Source organism: Emys orbicularis, chromosome 8, assembly GCF_028017835.1.
Source record: "Emys orbicularis isolate rEmyOrb1 chromosome 8, rEmyOrb1.hap1, whole genome shotgun sequence".
NCBI lineage: Eukaryota > Metazoa > Chordata > Testudines > Emydidae > Emys > Emys orbicularis.
The window spans coordinates 63,983,632-64,001,991 of NC_088690.1; the positions used below are offsets into that span (position 1 = coordinate 63,983,632).

At 50.4% G+C, this 18,360-nt stretch overlaps 1 protein-coding gene across 2 annotated transcripts in view; it reads left to right on the forward strand.

The window, feature by feature from the left end:
* Window positions 1–17,223, forward strand: part of PBX1 (PBX homeobox 1) — a 241,576-nt gene extending 224,353 nt beyond the window's left edge. For both annotated transcript variants that reach the window (XM_065409285.1, XM_065409286.1), the window contains exon 9: window positions 17,131–17,223. In XM_065409285.1, the coding sequence (XP_065265357.1) occupies window positions 17,131–17,223 (93 nt within the window). The remainder of the gene's footprint in view (window positions 1–17,130) is intronic.
* Window positions 17,224–18,360: the final 1,137 nt, after the last annotated feature.

Sequence of the window (18,360 nt, forward strand, 5' to 3'; positions counted from 1 at the left end):
CATCTTCTACTTGTTCTTGGGTGCGCTGGCGGCTCCCGAGTAGCATGAAAATTCATAGCGACAAGCTGTGTCGTACAGAGTGAAATCGATCAGACAGACACAAGGAGAACCGAGTGTAGATTCGGGACAGCAATCCAACTTCATTTCTCAGATCAATCGTCCGCCATCTCAGCGGCAGTGACAGCAAGCGGGGACAAGAGGGCAGCCTGGAAAAGGAGGCTGTTCTCGAGGAGTGGTTGTTTTGTTTTTCTCTGGCCCTTTTAGAGGTCACGAAATCAGGCTGGGGACGCTCGGAAAAGGGAAACATGTTTGCAATGTAGTTTTGTTTTTGGTGTATCTGACTTGGGAAAAGAGGGAGGGAGAGCAAAGGAATCCATTGGTGGTGGGGGCAGAGGAGAGGTGAAGGGTTTAGACCCCTTCCTGTCTCTCCAGATAGCCTTCCGGATCCATACACAGCCCACCCAAGGGGATCTGTTCCAAACTAGCCACCTTCATTGGGGGAATGGGCAGGACACCCTTGGCCCCGCCAGGCATTCACCATGAGTTCATGTCATTTTGAAACAGAGGTGCCGGGAACAAGATATGATATGAGTGGAAGCAATAAAACAGCCTCCTTGGGCTCGCTCGCTTTCTCTCCATTTTGTGAAGCTGCACACAGAAGGGCTTTCAAACCCAAACGTTGGGGTGCTCAAGTGGGACGTGGCATCCAGCCGTCTCTGTTCTCTCAGTCTGCAACCAGCTCGCGCGAAGGAAAGCCCCTTGCTTTGATCCCCCTTGTGTTTCCTTTATGGAGCCAAACACCGGCTGAAATTAGAGATTTCCTAGCGTTAGGCAGCAAATCAAGACCTGCGTGTCATTGGGATGGCCAAAATAAATAAATAAAATCCACCAAAGCAGGGGTGTAGAGAGAGAGCGCCACCACGCATGGAGAGAGATGTGGCGGAAGGCTTGGCTCATTGCTTTTACCTTCCTTTTAATTCAGCTGTGCTGAGAAAAAGGGACATTAAGGCTTAGCACAGAGACCTGACGTCACGAGGCAGAGCCAGGCGGCTTTGTGAAGTAATGCAACTGAACATGTGCAGATAATTATGTCTGATTACATAAGCCCATTGCAAAAACTGTGCTTGGAAATGCCAGATGAAAGATCCCATCGTTCCACATTAATTTTTACGTTCGCTGAATGTATTCCCTTTCTGGCTTTTTAATACTGAAGAGCAACTGAATCAGAGGCTGATCGTGATAAGATATGATACTTTTGTATAAATTAAAATACCCCCGAGGAGAGGCTGAGCTTGTTACAGCCGGGGAAGTATTTGAAAATAGCAGCATTCTGGGTTAAGTCAAAATATTGGGGGAGTTGCTACTAAGGGGGGGTGGAGGGTGACAAAGGAGGGAGAGCAGTCTCGAGTCAAATACAAGCCCCAGGGCCTGGTAGAGCACCCCTACTCTGTTCAGCCAGGTACTACAGGCCAGCAGCAGAACTGGGGGGGGGGGGACGACCCAAATGACCCTTGACAGAGCATTAGAAAGTCAGAATCTGTGGTGACACAGATGGGGGCTGTGCGATATGTCTCCACTTTCAGTTCAGGGGCGTAGGGGATTTGATGGCTGGTTTTGGGGGGAAGGGAGGAGGATTCGGCCCAAAGGGGTTGGGGAAGGGAGGGGTGTTATGTGGGGATGGCAAGTTGGCTAATGGTTAAAAAAATGCATAAAAGGTGGCTTTTCCTGGCGGTGTTTCTCGGGTCTGAACAGCACTAAGCATTGTTCCTTGCTCATCAGTTGGATGCACTGAGACATTGCTCAGATAGGCGGTGGGGGAATAGATTATTTGCAAACAAGCAGCAGGTTGAGAAAGCGTCTTTCTGTTTGTGTCTCTGTCTGAGGCTCCCCCCCACCTGAATACTTTGTGTCTCTTCCATCCCTGATAGTACACTGCTATACGTACCATTCATTATCACATAATTTCTATACCTCCTTTCATCCCAGAGGATCCCAAAGTGCTCGACAAACTGTCTCTGCAGGAAGCCCTTTCCCCCACCACTGAAACACAGCCACCTCTGACGGGTGTTTACCACTCCGCAGCAATTTTAAGAGAGGAAGTGGAGAAGAACACCGTGTCCAGCTCAGACTACAGGGAGAGCGAGCCACCAGACTGGGGCTTGTAGCCACACTCCAGCAGAGCTCGACTGGACCCTGTTACATTTCACATCAGCGCAGAATTCCCAGCTGCCAGAGTAACGATACTGCCCACAACAGTGAGAACAGCTGAGTGAATAGGCCACACAGTCCGCCACTCTGCAGGTAGGAGTGTCTAGGGGAAAGTTACCAGCAACACAGGAGACCATTCATTGCCGGTGACAGCTTAAACCATCACTGGAAGCGCTCCGAGATGGATGTGTTAAAACCCAGGTGGGATTCATGCCACTGAAGATCCCATTTGCGGCAGGGGGTCAAGACTACGTTGATCTTGCAGAGATCTTGGGTGCTGGGGCTGAATAATCTCAAGAGTGTTGCCCAGCTCTGTCACTGCATAGTTTGATGACAAATGCAACTAAGGAAGTTTCCCACCGTGGTCTTTCAACCTCTGCCGTCACTGCCTTGGCATCATGTCTCCTGGTGGATGCTCAGTCTTAAAATGTGGTTGTAGGCAAGACAGAGCCAAAAGGGCCTCTGTGTATGCCATAGATCGGCGCCCAGTGTGTCTTGTAGTCAGAGTTGCTGCGTTACTGACAAATCCCAAATGGTTGCTTCTTTTAGCTCTGCAGAGCTAAAATAGCTGGATTCCCTTCTGCCCGGTGCATTGTGAACAGCCTTATCAGCTCCAACCCAACCGAAAGATCTTTATTGCCTGTGTTTGCTGTCTGAGGCAGAGAGCAATCAGCTGGATTTGTGTATCCCAGGTGGAGTTAGCATCCCCAGCTGTTGGAATCAAGAGTCACCTTTTGACTCGTAAAGTGAACGGGATTGATCAGGAAGTGGTGCAAGGTCTGAACCCTGGTAAGACACAGCCTAGAAGGGGCGAGGACAAAAATGTAAATATTAGGGTAATGTAGAGATAGGCCTGAGTCGCAGGGTTGGGACCCAGAAGTGCACAGGATTCTAGGGTGCTAGGAGCTGGACTTCTAGAGTTGTTCACGGAGATGGGGGACTATGAGTGCTGGAGCTCCTCTGTTCTGGGACTAATTTGGGTCAAAAAGCAGGTAGATAAGAAAACCATGCAGCCAGGCAGCCTTCCTCCCCAGTCCCCCCTCGCCTCCCCTGAGCTGGGGGCCATGTCTAGGGCTGAGAGGGAGGGGTGTTTACATGCCAGCAAGAGGGTTAACTAGTGCCAGCGGTGAGTTGTTTGTCAGGCTGTGGCCACATGTCCATGACACACACACAAATCGCACGGACTGGCCCCCTGGTTGGCAGTTGCAGCAGAGGGGCCAGCGACTGAATGGCCCATGAAGCGTGAATGGCCCTCTCGCACCTAGAGCTGGGACCCAGCGTGTCAGGGTGGAGCTGCTGGGTTTGTGACAAGGACTCCGGGCTGGGGATCCAAACTCTTGGGTTCTGTTCTTGGCTTTGCCACTGGAGTGGCAAGGTGGCTATGGCCAACATTTCACAGGGTGCTGAGCAGCCACTTCTCCCGCTGACGAACGCGAAAGCCAGGCTTTGCGGGTCTGACACGGGGACGCTGATCAAAAAATGCGCCACAAAACTTTTTTCCATCGGAAAATGCCCTTTTGTCGGAACCAAAACGTTGCGCAGGAACGTATCGGGTTCGACGGACACGCCCTTGAGAAGGTTTCACAGGTGGCGCGAGTGCGACCCCAGCCTAGCCACCAGGTTCAGTCCCTCCCCCTGGGATGTGCGAGACCCAGGCTCAAATCTCTGTACTGAATCACTTGAACTTGGGTCTCCCACGTCCCAGTTGAGGGCCCTACCTGCCAACTAGGCACCCACAGAGCGAGGCCCTCAGCCATTTGAGGCCACTTCTGGCCACACTTCCCACGGCTCATTTGTCAGAGGAGGGGACTGCCTCGGGTGAGTTCATCACTTTGCGGAGATCTCGGCGTGGCAAGTGCAGAGTGTTAGAGGGCTTTCCCTTCACCTTCTCCCCTGGTTCTTGTTATGCAGACAGAAAGCAGAAGTGCGAAGTGCAGGCAATGCAATGTTTATTGGGGTTTGTTTCCAGCAAGCATGTATACCATAACTCTGATGCTGCAGAGCCTGGTTTCCCAGTGTCCCATCCCCCCTTCCTGAGCAGGGATAATTATATCTGAAATGCATGCCCACAATCCCACCCCTTATGGTCATGTTCCGTTTTTGGGGGTTGTGGGTCTGGGGTCTTTGTCCCACCCCTTTTGTACCCCATGGGAGGGGTAAGGAGTGAGGTTGTGCTATCATCAGGCGCAGGCATTTCTTTGGCCTTTTAGTATTTTATACCTTCCCCCCAATCTGCCTTTGCCCCTCCGGACTGGTTGCTTGACCTTGCCTTGAGATAGGAGTTGAGGCAGTCTTAAAGTGTGCTCATATATTATACGCCCACCATGACCAGTAACACTTTAACTTCTCTTATCTGTTCCCATTATACTGACAAACCCATCTGGTTAGGCAGAAGCAACATACACAGTGTCTTTATCCTTTGTTTACACATATTACTAAGAATATAAGTGTGTCAAAAAATCCAACAGGCAAGCAAAACGCAAAATACTATCTCAGGCAAAAATACAGGCCTGGATCCTACGTTGTCACTGGCACTCCTAACCCAGAGCATTCTTGGGTTGGTGCCATGGCATTCCCAAGGAGCCGTCGGGGGGAGAGAGACCAACACTCCAGTCCATAAAGCCCCGGCATAGCTTTTCTCCATTAAACCATTCCAGTGAGCGACTCGCTGGCTGTGAGCAATGGCAGTGCACAGTGCCCTCTTCATGGGGAGCCAGGAATCCTGGTCATTCAGTAGATGGCACGCTCCCCTTTTAGTACTGAGCCAGGGGGTGCTGTGACGCTCGTGAGATGTTCACAATTTCACTGCTGGTGGCCACGAAGGGGTGGGTTGTCTTTGTCCTCAGCCTGTGAGTGCAGGAGGGTGGGTGCGACAAGCCCTTCCCACACCTTGCAAAGGCACCAGTCCCTGCACTCACAAATGTAGGGGCCACTTCTTCCACGTGCCCCGAGGGTGCCAGTCACCCTGTGGAGCTGGCCTGCTGGGCCACATGGAGCAGACTGCAGCAGCCACAGGGAGGGTGCAGTGTGGGCACTCCCCCTCCCACACACACACACACTGGGGAGCTGGGTAGATTTCTGACCTGCTTCCTGGAGCGCTCTCCCCATGTAGGCTAGCGACTACAAAACTCTGGCCTGGGAGATCCTGAGTATAGGTCAGTTAAATGTTGTGTTATGGCCAAACGCCGGCTTGCATACCTATACTCCGTCTCCCCAAGCTCCCAGGTACAAGTTCAGTTTGAGACACTATTCTTCCCTGCCCTTTCATAACAACTGCTGCATAGTATTTCTGTGCTGCCTTGAACAGCTGTCACCCTCCACCCCAGAGAGAGATGCATTTCAATGGCGGGTATCTGTCTGTCGCTATAACCTGTGTGTGCATGGATACAAACATCCAGACATGCACTCTTGGGGCCTCAAGGCTGGGATTTTCAAAGGAACATGAAGGATTTCGGAGCCCAGATGGCAGTGAATTCCAGTGAGAGTTGGTTGCGTAACTCCCACGGCCTCCTATGAAAATCCCATCCTGCAAGAAAGGAGCTTCTTTTTGGCAGAACTAAATGTTCTGCAGTGGAATTCACTGTGCATGATAGGAAATTTCATGCAGGACAGAACTGGATGTGTGTGGTTTTATGAAGGTTCTATAGCAGATTCATAGTTAACACAATGTTGACTTTTTTGCATTTAAAGCCAGGATTGGCTGTGTTTTATTAACACCATGTTCCCCAACTCTGTCAGTTCAGAATGAGTTCCCTGCAAGGATACAAATCAGTCGGTTAATTAGCCAACGAGTTTTAAGCCACCCCTTTTGAAATTTCATTTGCGAGCCTACACTTTTTTTCGGCTCCCTCTAGCAAATCAAATTGGACAGACTTACTGATAGATGATTCCAAAACCGAATATGCATTTTATTTGGAAAGTACCTTCATGTGCAAATTTTTGTCTTATAACCACTCTTGCTCACAGCCATGTCTGTTTACTCTGCAATGTTTGTCCTGTGGTTGTTTTGGTCAATGTCGTGGTGTATTTTTGCATAAACTGCTTTCAGCACTCCACAGGTTGTGTGACGCTTTTTGGCAGGAGGAGGCAGTTCTGGGAAGCTGACAAAGACAGCAGCCTTCGTCAAAGGATGCATCCATTGTGAGGAAAGCATCCTTCACTGTATGGCTCGGCTAGTTCCACAAATAAGTGCTTTGGTAGCTGAGCTGTGGGCAAAGACTCATTCCCTGAGCTGCAGTCCTTGACATCAGGAAGTTGGCGGGAGAAGAGCTGCTCTTCTGTGGTCTCTCTGGGAATGTCTATACTGCAAAAAATAAAAGTAAAACTCGGCAGCAACGAGTCTCAGATCCCAGGTCAACTGACTCGGGCTTGTGCTACAGGGCTAAAAAGAGCAGTGTAGACACTCTGGCTCGGGCTCTGAATCCTGGTGAGTGGGTGGGTCTCGGAGCCCAGCCCGAGCAAGAATGTCTACACTGCTATTTTTAGCCCCATAGCATAAGGCCAAGTCAGCTGACCTGGGCTTTGAGACTCACAGTCACAAGCTGGTTTTTTGCAGCATAGATGCCTCCTTTGTGCATCCTAAACTGTGCTGGAAGGGAGCTGCTATTGCAGCCCCTTTGATGACCTCCGAAAGCCCCTTTGCACATGCCGCTCTGTCACCAGGCCTTCCCAGTCCAGTGCTCACTGACCACTGCTGTCCCCTGGCACTCCCGTTTTCTACTGGTAAACTATGAACCCAGCACTTTTCAGGTGGGATTTTCAAAGGTGTTCGGGCTTGGCGTGATTTTGCTCCTCACAAAATCAAGGGACGTTTCACTACTGTCTTCAATGGAGGCAGAATTAGGCCAACGCTGAGCACGTTGGAAAACCCCACCCTTATGTCTTTAGCACGCAAAATCTTCATGAAGAAAACCATGTGGGGCAGCGGACTAGAAACAGTTGATGTGGGGGAACAAGGTGCCTCCTAGGATTTAGAGCAGGGGATGCGTCAGGAGTGGAGCTGGCTAAGGAGTGGAGCTTAAGGCAACTGCACGGCCAGGGAAACAATCATATCTACTCTTAAAAATCTGTATGCTTCCCATAGCAACATCTTCGGCTGATGCTAAAGTTTCTCCAGCTAGATGTCTAAAGATTATAGGCCAGGTTCCTCCTGTTTCCCATGAAAAGCTTTGCATGGCAGATGGATGAAGTAGCCACACTGGTTAAAACTCTCATTGCTGGCTGTGCAAAGTTTTAAGAAGAGGAGATATGATTATTTGAGATGTACTTCACCACTCTACCTCTCCAGCTCCTCAGCTAGTCTCTGGCCCTGGGTTTGGCCCCTCATGCTTAAATAGATTAATTGTTTAAAAAACAAACACAAAACTAGGAAATTCCCCCACAAAAAACTTAGTGTTAAGGTTGCCCAAGTGTATTTCACCACAGCACCACAAACACTAAAAAACAGAGGAATCCTAAGTTAGGGCAATATGCCCACTCTATACAATACCCAGTCTCCAAGCATTAGCCCAAGCCCATCACAGTACTCAATCGGAGCAACACACTAAAGACCCTGTCTAAATGCAACGTTGGTACACAAGTCAAAGAACTGAAAATCACACCGCAATGCACAACCTGACCCATGACCTGTTAGCTTATTTCCTTATATAATGTTATGAATATATATAAAGACACTGTGTGTGTGTGTGTGTGTGTGTGTGTGCACATTTAAATAATATTTGTGTATGGCTTTATTTAGCAGCATGCATTTGATTGGTTTTTAAGGCTGTGAGGAAGATATTGATTAGAAATTTGTAGTTTTGATAAGGTAGGAAACGTTGATTCACTTGTAATCAACTTTGGATTCTTTCTCTGTCTGGTGGCTGGTATATGGGGATGCTGAGATTGTAATTTGATTATGGTAATAGAGAGTAAATGTGGCGTTGGAAGGTTAAAAGTTAAGGCTGGCGGGATAGGGTGAGGTTCAGCTCTCCAGGGGACAGACTTGCTGAATGGAGTGTGACTGTGACGGGGAGGGTGGCAGTGCGCTGGAGTGGCTGGACGCTGGGTGGTTCTGAGAGATGCTTGGCCATGTCTGTGAACCCACCCTGTTATCAGGGTTTAGACCCTCTGTAAGGCTGTTCGTTGAGTCCATGTGCTCATTAACTCCACTCTGTGCGGGGAGGAGCTAGGAAGCCAGGATAGAGGCAGTGCTGGAGAAAAGCCTTAAAGAGACAACCAGACCAGTTGAGAAAGCTTCAGCTGAGGGCTCAGTTGTGGTAGTGGGTTTTTTTTTTCTTTTGAGCCTTCAAGTCAAGCTCAGCCCCAGGCAGGCAGTGAGTTTGGAAGCTTACTCCAGGTCTGTCAGCCTTGTCGAGGTCAGGGTAGGGACTCAGCCCCATCCCATTTGATCCCAGAAGTGGGGAGCCTGGACACCCTCTGCACAAGGCAAGAAAGAAGACAATGACGTACTGAAATGGCAGAGGAATAAGAGTGAGCTCCGATTGCAGCCTTGCAGTGACAAGCCCAGCAGGATGCCCAGGCTGAGAACAACCGTTCTTGTTGTGGTTCATGAAGGTGCAGCAGCAGCTCCAGAAACAGCCACTTCAGAGACTTATTAACCCATGTGTACTGCCAGGGGACCAGCCAAACTCAGCCCCTCTGGGCACAAGCACTAGGACCAGAAGATGGCTGCTATCCCCATTGGGAGAGGAGTCTTTGGCTCTGATGGCAGAGGCACATGTGCTGTGTACTGAGCTCTGCACAAGATGCTTCTGCCAGGGGCAGGTAGCTACTATCTTGGCCCAATTGGAAGAGAATAATCATCAGCAACTCTGAGATTGTGCCCGGAGGGCAGCCGAGTGTATGGAGTGGGCAGATCATTGGCCCGAACCCAAGGTCCAAATAATAGGGCTTGATAGCGTGCCTGTGAGGACGTAGACATGGGAACGCCAGGCCCAGCCCTCCAGACTGGTGAAGATGGCGCAGCAGCCAGGAGAATATCTGGAGGTGATTCCGTTGCTGAGATCATCACCGCCACAGCTGCATCCTGAAGTGGAGGGGCAGTCAGGCTGACAGAGGGCCTTGGGCACTGCAAGGGGAGAGCCATAAAAAGGCATTCGCCAAAAATACAAGGGGAACCACTTGTCTCTCCCACAGTGTGTGTGTCATGTAGGAGGCTAGAGTTGTGGGGGAGATATGAGCTATCTGAGGCCATGAGGTCTGGGGTAATCAGGGCTTTAGAGGGCTCATGCAGATAGAAGGCCATGTTGGGACAGCACTTTGCCTAGTGCCTGTGAGGTACGCCCACATGCTAGTACAGGGAGCTTCCTCACAGCTGAGCCATTGCAGATAGCAGGAGCCATTCGGGTCACCTGCTCCCATGGCAACTCCCAGATGTACCGGGTGCTGCAACCCCCTATAGACAAGGGGGCAAGAGGGCCCACTCGGGGTGCACACTGCTCTTATCAGTTGTACTGGGGAGAGATGGGGGTATATTCATGCCCCCTGAGGCCCCAAGGGGTGATCATGGACCTCAGTCAGGACACAGAAACTCAGCAGCTAACAAAGGGTCCAGGTCTCCTGGCAGCAGCGTGAGACTTCAGGAGATGGATCTTGAATGGTGAAAACAAGGGTGTAGCATTGCTGTGGTCCCTGGTGTAAGGCTGCTGAATGGCTGGCTGGCTGGCTCATCAAGGCGAGTGTGGCTTGTCAACTCCATCAGGAATATAAGGGGAAACCAGCAAAGAGTGAGTGTGAGTGTGTGTGTGTGTTGCATTCTCTTTATACACGTTGTATGCCTTCTGTCTCCTTAGGCTAGGGGTGGCTAACCTTTGGCTCCGGAGCTGCATGTGGCTCTTCAGAAATTAATATGCAGCTCCTTGCATAGGTGCTGACTCCGGGGTTGGAGCTACAGGTGCCAACTTTCCACTGCTCAACCCCAGGCCCTGCCCCCACTCCACCCCTTACCCCAAGGCTCCCGCCCCTTCCCCTGAGCCTGCTACACCCTTGCTCCTCCCCACTCCATCCCAGAGCCTCCTGTACACTGCGAAACAGCTGATCGCGGCGGGCAGGAGGGAGGGGGAGGTGCTGATCAGCGGGGCTGCCGGCGAGCAGGAGGTGGCGGGCGGGGGGGCTGCTGACGTATTACTGTGGCTCTTTGGCAATGTACATTGGTAAATTCTGGCTCTTTCTCAAGCTCAGGTTGGCCACCCCTGCCTTAGACTGTAAGCTCGCCAGGGAGGGGATTGTGTCTTTGCATGTGAGCAGTAAATAATAATAAAGGAGGCAAGAGCAAGGATAGATAAGGTCCGGAGGGAAACACTCAGGGAGGAAGCTTAGGCTGAGATTGATGCCACTGTAGCCAACCCCCAGGAAGGGGGTGAGTCTAGACACAGATTATGGGGCTGTGCGCGCTTTAGAGGATGGGGTAGGGACGTGGCCTGGTCACCTAGACTAATGCTTGGAGACTGATATTCCTTTGGCTGTAACTGTTGTCTGAACTTGTGATTTCCTCGCTTTTTAGAGTTTGCGTTGTTGGGAGAAAACCCAATGAGCAACCTTAAGTCCATGATATCTCTGTGTGTGTGTGTGTGTGTGTGTGTGTGTGTGTGTGTGTGTGTGCGTGCGCACTATGGGATTCCCAGAAGCAGTCAGCGATAGCCTAACTCTGCTCCTGGGGAAGCCAGTGAGGCTTTTACTGCAGCTGTCAATGAGAGCAGAGTATGGCCATTGTGGGGCCCTTTGGAGAACCCCGTCCATCTAGTCTAAGGCATTTTGAGATCCTTTCAAATGCAAGGTGAGACTGAAATGGGCACTGTTTTAATGGGCTTCCTTGGAGCCAAACTTGCCAGTGCTAGTGGCTCAGAGTTCTGGAGAAACATCACCTGTAGCACACTGGATCCCATGTGCCTTGATCCGGTTTCCATGGAAGTCAATGGGCATCTTTCCATTGATGTCGCTGGGCACCAGCCGCATCATGGTGCAGCATTTCCCAATCAGGGTGGGGGGCACAGCTAGCCAACTGGGTGATAACTCACCAAACGGGCTATAGCCAAAGGCCACAGCACCTAAAATGAATCAACATTTTCTTGGGCTTCTCTATGAAGCTGCCCGGGGGCAAGAGCTCTTTCTTCTCCTAAGAAATAAAGGCCATTACCGGTCATGAGTAAAATGGGGGCTTCCCAACCAGCCAAATAGCCAAGCACCGCATTCGTTGTCTGAACGATTTTCTCTTGTTTCATCAGTGGATGGAATAAAAAAAACCCTTTAAAATAGTTAGGCACAATAGGAACGGCAGGTCTGTTCTGAACACACACACACCCCCGCTCCCCCTTTCTGATAGCCGTAATGACCCTGCAAACACTAAATGGCATTTGAGTGCATTAAACAGCAAACTCTCTGGTGACATAGCAATTACGGCTCTGAAATAGATTTGGTGCGTCACGGAAGATAAGGGTTTTGAAAGTTGCTGTTGTGATTATAGCTTGTAACGCCAACAAATAACAGGCTTCAAAATAAGAGGCTGCCAAAAGAGCCATTGTGGTTTTGCCTCAGTGATGGCACGTAAATTGCTATTCATGTCCTAAGTGTACTTGAGTATGCCAGTCTCCGGGCAGCAGAGTTGGCTCAGTGTCTCTCTTTACACAGCCTGTCATTGTCGGGCTGATAATCTGTGGTAATTGCTGCCTCTTGCAATGGTCAGAGATGTGTAAGGGCGTATGCTGTGTCTTCCATGAAGCCATCAGCAATGTGTGTCTGTCCCTGTGTGTGGTGTATGGACAAAAGTGACTGCAGGTGCCTGCTTACTGTCTGACCTTGGGCATTTGTGTCGATAGGTGTACGTGTTGTGTGTGCACAGTGTGAGGATGGGTGTCCGCAGGCAGAGGAGGCGTGTGTGTGTGTGGTATATGTATACAATGTGACCGCAGGTGAGTCTATATATGAATGTGTACGTACACAGGGTGAATATAAGCAGCTGTCTTAAGCTGAGTGTGTGTGTCAATGTATGTATGAGTGTAGTGTGACTGCAAGTGTTTGTATACAAGGCCTCTACATTGTGCGTGTGTGCATATGTGTACACAAAGTGAATGTCTGCCATAGGCTGTATATGCATGTGGAAGTATCTATTAGAGCTGTGTGAATAGGGATATTTTTTTTGTTTGAACTGAAAAATAAAATTAAAACAATTCATTTTGGGTTGACCCGAAATGAAAATTTTTCAGTGAACCAAAAAACTTGGAAAAGTTTTGTTTGGAGTGGCATGTAAATATTTTGTTTCTTTCCTGAGTTTAACCTTTTTTAAAATAAAACTGAAGTAAAATTTGAAACAAAAAAGTTGTTTCAAGTCCAAAAATCAAGCTGTTTCATTTAGAAAACACTAAAATCAAAATTTTGTTTTTGTTGAGAATTTTGGTGTAACTGAAACAATTCAGCAAATTCAACACAAATCCACAAAATGTTTCCATCGACCCGAATCTGCATATTTGGGGCAGGGGAGTTTTGGCTGATAATTTTCATCTGGCTCTAGTATAGGTACGCACATGTATGCCATCTGAGTGTGTCTGAGCGCACAGGCTTTGTATTCAGAGTGTGTGTGTGTGTGTGTGTGTGTGTGTGTATTCTGCTTCTGCACAAAACTGTTCTTTCATGGACAGCCTGTTGTAGCAATTGATACAGAGTAGCTTGGCTGCTGCTGTTTGTCTGGCTGGGTTTGTCCCTCCTTTCTGTAGCCTACACTGATGATGCATCCCCCGTGTTTGGTGGCTGCGGGGCATTTCCTCCTGTTAGGATCATTTCTCCCCAGCCGTGCCATTGCTGGAGGGATTTAGGCAGGGAATCAGGCACACCCCACCCACCTCTGCCCACGGTAGCTGTGGTAACGGCATATGGCCAGTTTGCAGACACACACGCTTGGTGCTGACATCAGCCGCTTTGGGGCACCCCATCGTATTTCTGGGCTGCAAATGAGACTTTCATACAGGACCAGGCTAGCTCGGGCTGTCACAGGCAGTGATGGATTCTCTGCGTCAGCGGAGAAGTACGGAGGTAGGTGCAGAGGAGGAGAGGCAAGAGAGAGATGGCTCAGGCATATCGTAAACAGGACAGCGGCTGCCACCGACTTGGGTGCTGGCAGGAATTTGGAAGGATTAATTAAAGTAGCATCGAATCAATGTCAGAGTGAGGTAAGGAGGCTGTGTGCACATCTGCTTCTCTCCAAAGGGGCCAGGCAGCTAGGGGAGAGAGGCAGCAGCCAAGGAATGGCTAGTAACGTTCTGTTCCCCTTCTCCTCCTACCATAGTCTCCTGTAGTGTAGCAGGTCCCTCTTCCCCACTCTAATGATGTGGCAGTGGCTAGAAAAGCACCATGTCTTTATCCATCATCTCCCTAAGAGAGAGACACTCCACAGCCTGGGATACAGTTGGGAGAGCCCCACTCTGCTTTGCAAACAGCCAGCAGGATCGTGGGCCAACCTGTGACTGTGGCATCCCTGGGGCTGCTGATGGAAGGAACAGAGAGACCGTGGCGTTTGTGGTGCCAGCCCACAGAACAATGGGGTTTTCCTGCTCGCCAACAGGGTGAATTTGTTGTGGAGTCACTGAGAGAGAATAAATCCAGAAACCCAGGAGGTCATTGCACAAAGTCCTTTCCCAGATGGTAATTGCACTTTAAGACAAACGAGCACTCAGAGGTGGCTTGTTAGTGGTTTTTATTCTACTTAATAACCCGCAGGAAAGCCAGGCGGGGGATTACCCTGGGTGTTGACGTGGCAATAAGGAAGGTCAGCCAGCATACCAAATTCCGCAGCATCAGACACAGCTCACGTCCTGCGGGCCAGCCAGAGTTTCGCTGGGATCCTGGGGCCAGTTCAGCCATGAGGGCCCCTTTTCTGGGGTTGGTTCCTGCATAGAAAGGGATTTCCTGAGGCCCCGTAGGCCAGCCTGGATTGGGGGCGCTCACTCCTGAGAGTGTGCTCACCATAGAGATCACAACCCCATTGGCCTTTGAACGGCACGAGAGACCTGAGCAATTTCATGTCTAGAATACTCTTCCTCCCCAAGGGGTTCTCAGCCCCTTTGTCAGGGCCCTGTCTCCTCCCAGCTTTCCCTGCTTTCGTACTGCTGCCCATTAGCAAGACCCAGCCTCACATCCTTCCATCGTTACCCCCACAGGGGGCGTGGTAGTTACCGTACACGATGTGCACCCAGCTCCTCTGGTCACGCTACTTCCCCCTTCTGCCATCCTAGCTCTCTCTGTCTCTTTTTCCTGGCATGGTGGAGCATCAGCCCAGGAGCAGGTCTCCATTATAGCACCTTAGGCTATTCGGTGCTGGTAATAGGGGCCAGGCAGGCCGAGTCCTCTGGTTAACCCCAGAAGAGGACAAGCGCGGGCAGGTTCTCTCCACGTGGCCATGCCAACATGCCTCAACTGGAAGGGCCAGTCTGGTGGGCGAGAGGGGAACCCTGTTTCCATGGCCTTTCTTGAGTCTCTGGTTTCTCAGCCGAAGCTGTTAGCCGGGGGCTGGTCAGTGCTAGTCCGTAACTCTTAGCAGTATGGTGCTTTTCATCTTTCGAAGCATTAGCTGATCCCCACCCCCAACATCCCTGCGAGGCAGGCAGGCTTTGTTATCCCCCTTTCAAAGCTGGCCAGGTGAGCCCAAGGCTGCCCAGGGAGAGGTGGTGTGAGAGCTGGGGTTGTGACTCCCTGACGCAGCACAAGGAGAGTTTCTGTGGGGGCCCATGAGACCCTCGCCTTGGGAAGCATGACATGTTTTCTGTTGTCCCTGTGTATGGGGATACCTGGTTCTGTGAGGTGTTGGGGAGAAGCACTTTAGACCCTCGATGGTGGTGCTGGGTTTTCTGACATGGACACTTGACCATTAGAAACTGGATGGTGGGCGTCCAAACCTCAAAGATGTCAAAGATCCATCAGAGAGTGACAGCTTTTAGTCACTGCCACCTCAGTGGTATTTAACTGGTGATCAAGGCGGTACCACTGAAGGGATCCATTTTTCATTCCTGACCCCCTACGCCATGCAGCCCCTCCATGCGGAACAGTCTTTCAGTATGACTGGAAAGCCAGCATAGAATCATAAGGCCTGGAACAGATCCAAAAAGGTCTTCTAGTCCAGTCCCCTGCACTGAGGCAGGACTAAGTATTATCTAGACCATCCCTGACAGGTGTTTGTCTAACCCGATTTTAAAATGTAATTTGCATGTAATTTCAAGATTATACTGATCCTGCTTGGTGGTGCCCGGCAGCTCCCCTCACTCCCCAATGGAAAGCGCATGTCTGTGCAGCCGTGCCTGCCCCAAAATGACCTCGGAATGCTTGGGATTTTTTCTTTACATGTTCAGAGGGTGCCTCTGTCTATTCCAGGTATCACCTTGCACGTGTATCCCATGGAGTCAGCAGGCTATTAGCAGAACCAGGAATTTAATCTGGCCTCTTACCCCTGTATCCTAAGATGGCATCTAGATGATGATGCAACCATGATAAAAACTTGAAAGCAAATTTCACGCAGGTGAAAAGGGCCAGCTCAACAGTCCCTAGAGAGAGCTGCTGCCACCATGCTGCCTCCCCAGACTTGCAAGCATCTCTTGCTTCCCTGAAACATGCTGCTCTTCGACTCCCAGCTTTCTGGAGCCCTCCTTAGAGTTCAGCTTGAATCTGCCAGCTCCATGAGTCACTCCAAGCCACATCAGCTTAAACTCAGTGTATGGCTTCGTTTCACACCCAGGGACGCATGCATGAAGGGACAGTTTTACTGTGGCACTTGATGGCTGAAAAATGTCTCCTACATAGGAAAAATCACGCAGTATGTGGCAACTTTGCAACCCACACAAAAGAAAGTACAATCCGTTGGGCGGGTAGTGATGAAACGGTTCGAGCCAGATAAGGGGGAGGTGGAGCAATGGCTCAGGGCACTCCACCTCTGCCAAACCCCATCCCATCAGATTCTGCATCCAATGGGATGTGCTGGTGTATTTCAGGTACAGAGGAGAGACAAATCCCGCCTCCTAGTCGAAGGCAATTTGCTTGGATGGCCAGCCAGTCACAAAAAGTGTGTCTATACCTGCAGGCGTCCGACCCACATCAGCACTGGGCGCTGCTCCTGTGTTTGTGTTGTGTGTGTGTGTACGTACAACGCCTAGCACAAAGGGCTCCAGGACTGGAGTTTCTAGACACTAGACTAATACAAATAATCATAATAGTATAAACAGGGGAGAGATACAGCGTCTCGCTCTGCTTTGAGCTGCACCGGGCCAGATGTCCAAGTTTTGCCAGCATAGACACGCCCAAAATGTGTGGGTTGGAAAGTTTCAACTTTTCACCCAAAATTTGACAATGTTTGGGTTTGGACTGAACGTTTTCTGGGTTTTGACCAAAAAATGTTGAGAGAAGTGCTTTCCGTGAAAATGGTGGTTTAGTCGAAACCCCAGTTTTCTGGTTTTGACAGACAAATGTTGACCAGCCCTAATTTGGGGGTATCACCATCCCCCGGCCCCGTGCAGCACGAGGTTGTGGCACGCAGTCATTCAAAGTCTGCTCTCACCTCAGGTGCTGCACAGGGTGGGGAGTCAAGTCTGTGGCTGTGCTTGGAGGGGCTGTACTGAGCAAATACGGGCAAGTGGAAGCAGCCTCCGGTCAGAAAAGCCAATGGTGGGGATGGAGTCTGCCTGTGAGGTGGTGTTCAGGGCAGGTTGCCCCCTGGGGCAGGACTGAGGTACCAAGGGGCTGAGAGACAGATTTTTAAAGGTACTGAGGTGCCTGAAGATGAGCCGGGCCCTCTGTCTCCAGTAATATGGAGCTGCTTGGCAACAACAGCATGTGCAAAGTGGCTAGAGCATGGTAGGAGACAGCCGGGGGTAGGGGAGAAGGGAACATTGGGTTTGGCCGTCCTGTTGATATAAAGCGACTGACTGAGCTCTTTGTTTCCCTCAGGCTAATGGAGGTTGGCAAGATGCTACTACCCCCTCATCAGTGACTTCCCCCACAGAAGGCCCTGGCAGCGTCCACTCTGATACCTCCAACTGATCTCCCAGCAAATCGCATCCCTGGCTGACCCCAGCCCCACTCAGGGCCGGGGGTGGGAGGGGAGGGTGCTCTCCTGACACTGAAGCAGTCAGACTGGAGGTGGAACCAATCGGCTAAACACAACAAGAGTCGCCTTCTCTTCTCTTTGTCGGGATGCTTTTTTCAGCCAATCTGGACACTTCTTTATACTCTTTTCCCTTTCTTTTCTGGGCAGAAGGCACCTCTCCCCTCGCCACCACTCCCGCCCCAACCTTCTCCCTGAAGGATATTTTCAACAGTTAGAAGAATTTAAAGAGGGGGGGGAAAAAAAACCAACAACAACAACAAAAGCATCTGTCCATTTCCATGCTGGTGTTTTGAGGAGCCAAAATTTACCTCACTCCTTTGCTAACAGGCAACCCACCTCCTTCAGCTTCTCTTGCGCTCACACTACCTCTTAGCAGGAATACTTCACATCCGCTCTCTCTTCTGCTGCTGCTTCACCACTCTTCTGATTCTGGGGACAGAGCTAACAGGACGCTTTCCTGTTCCGAAGCGATCCCAAAACCTCAGTGAGTCACCCCCGGGGCATTTCCAGTGACAGGGCGGATAAATGCATTCCCAGTGCTGCCAGGCGTGTAGGAAAAGGGAGCAAAACCCCTCTGCTGGGGCTCTCCTCGCTTTCAAAAGGTACCAGGACATTGTGCTTGCAAACAGGTGTAAACAGCAAACGCTAACCCTTCCCTCTGCCACTGTACTTTGCCTCAGACCCCAAACACCAGCCGTTCAGCTCTGCAGAAAACACACATGGCATTTGCCAGTGTGCGAAGGAACCCAAAAATAGCCAATATTCTTTGCATCATGGTACTTCTAGGAAGGAAACAGCAGAGAGCAGTGAGTGAGAAACTGTGGGCATCTGTAATGCTAACACTTAGCACTCATAGTTTTACCCAATCAAAGCACTGCAGAAACACCGATGAGTGATTGATGGGGCCGATTTGCATGACACTTATGTTGTTAGCACTGAGAGCGTTGCACTGGGTTTGAAAAGCAAGCCAGGCCTGGCCCGTGTTGTGTTCTGAGGGGGTGTGCATGCCTACCTGCTGGGGGGCTGGATGGGCTCTGGGGTGCCCCTTCTGCAGTTACAGTGAGAAACAG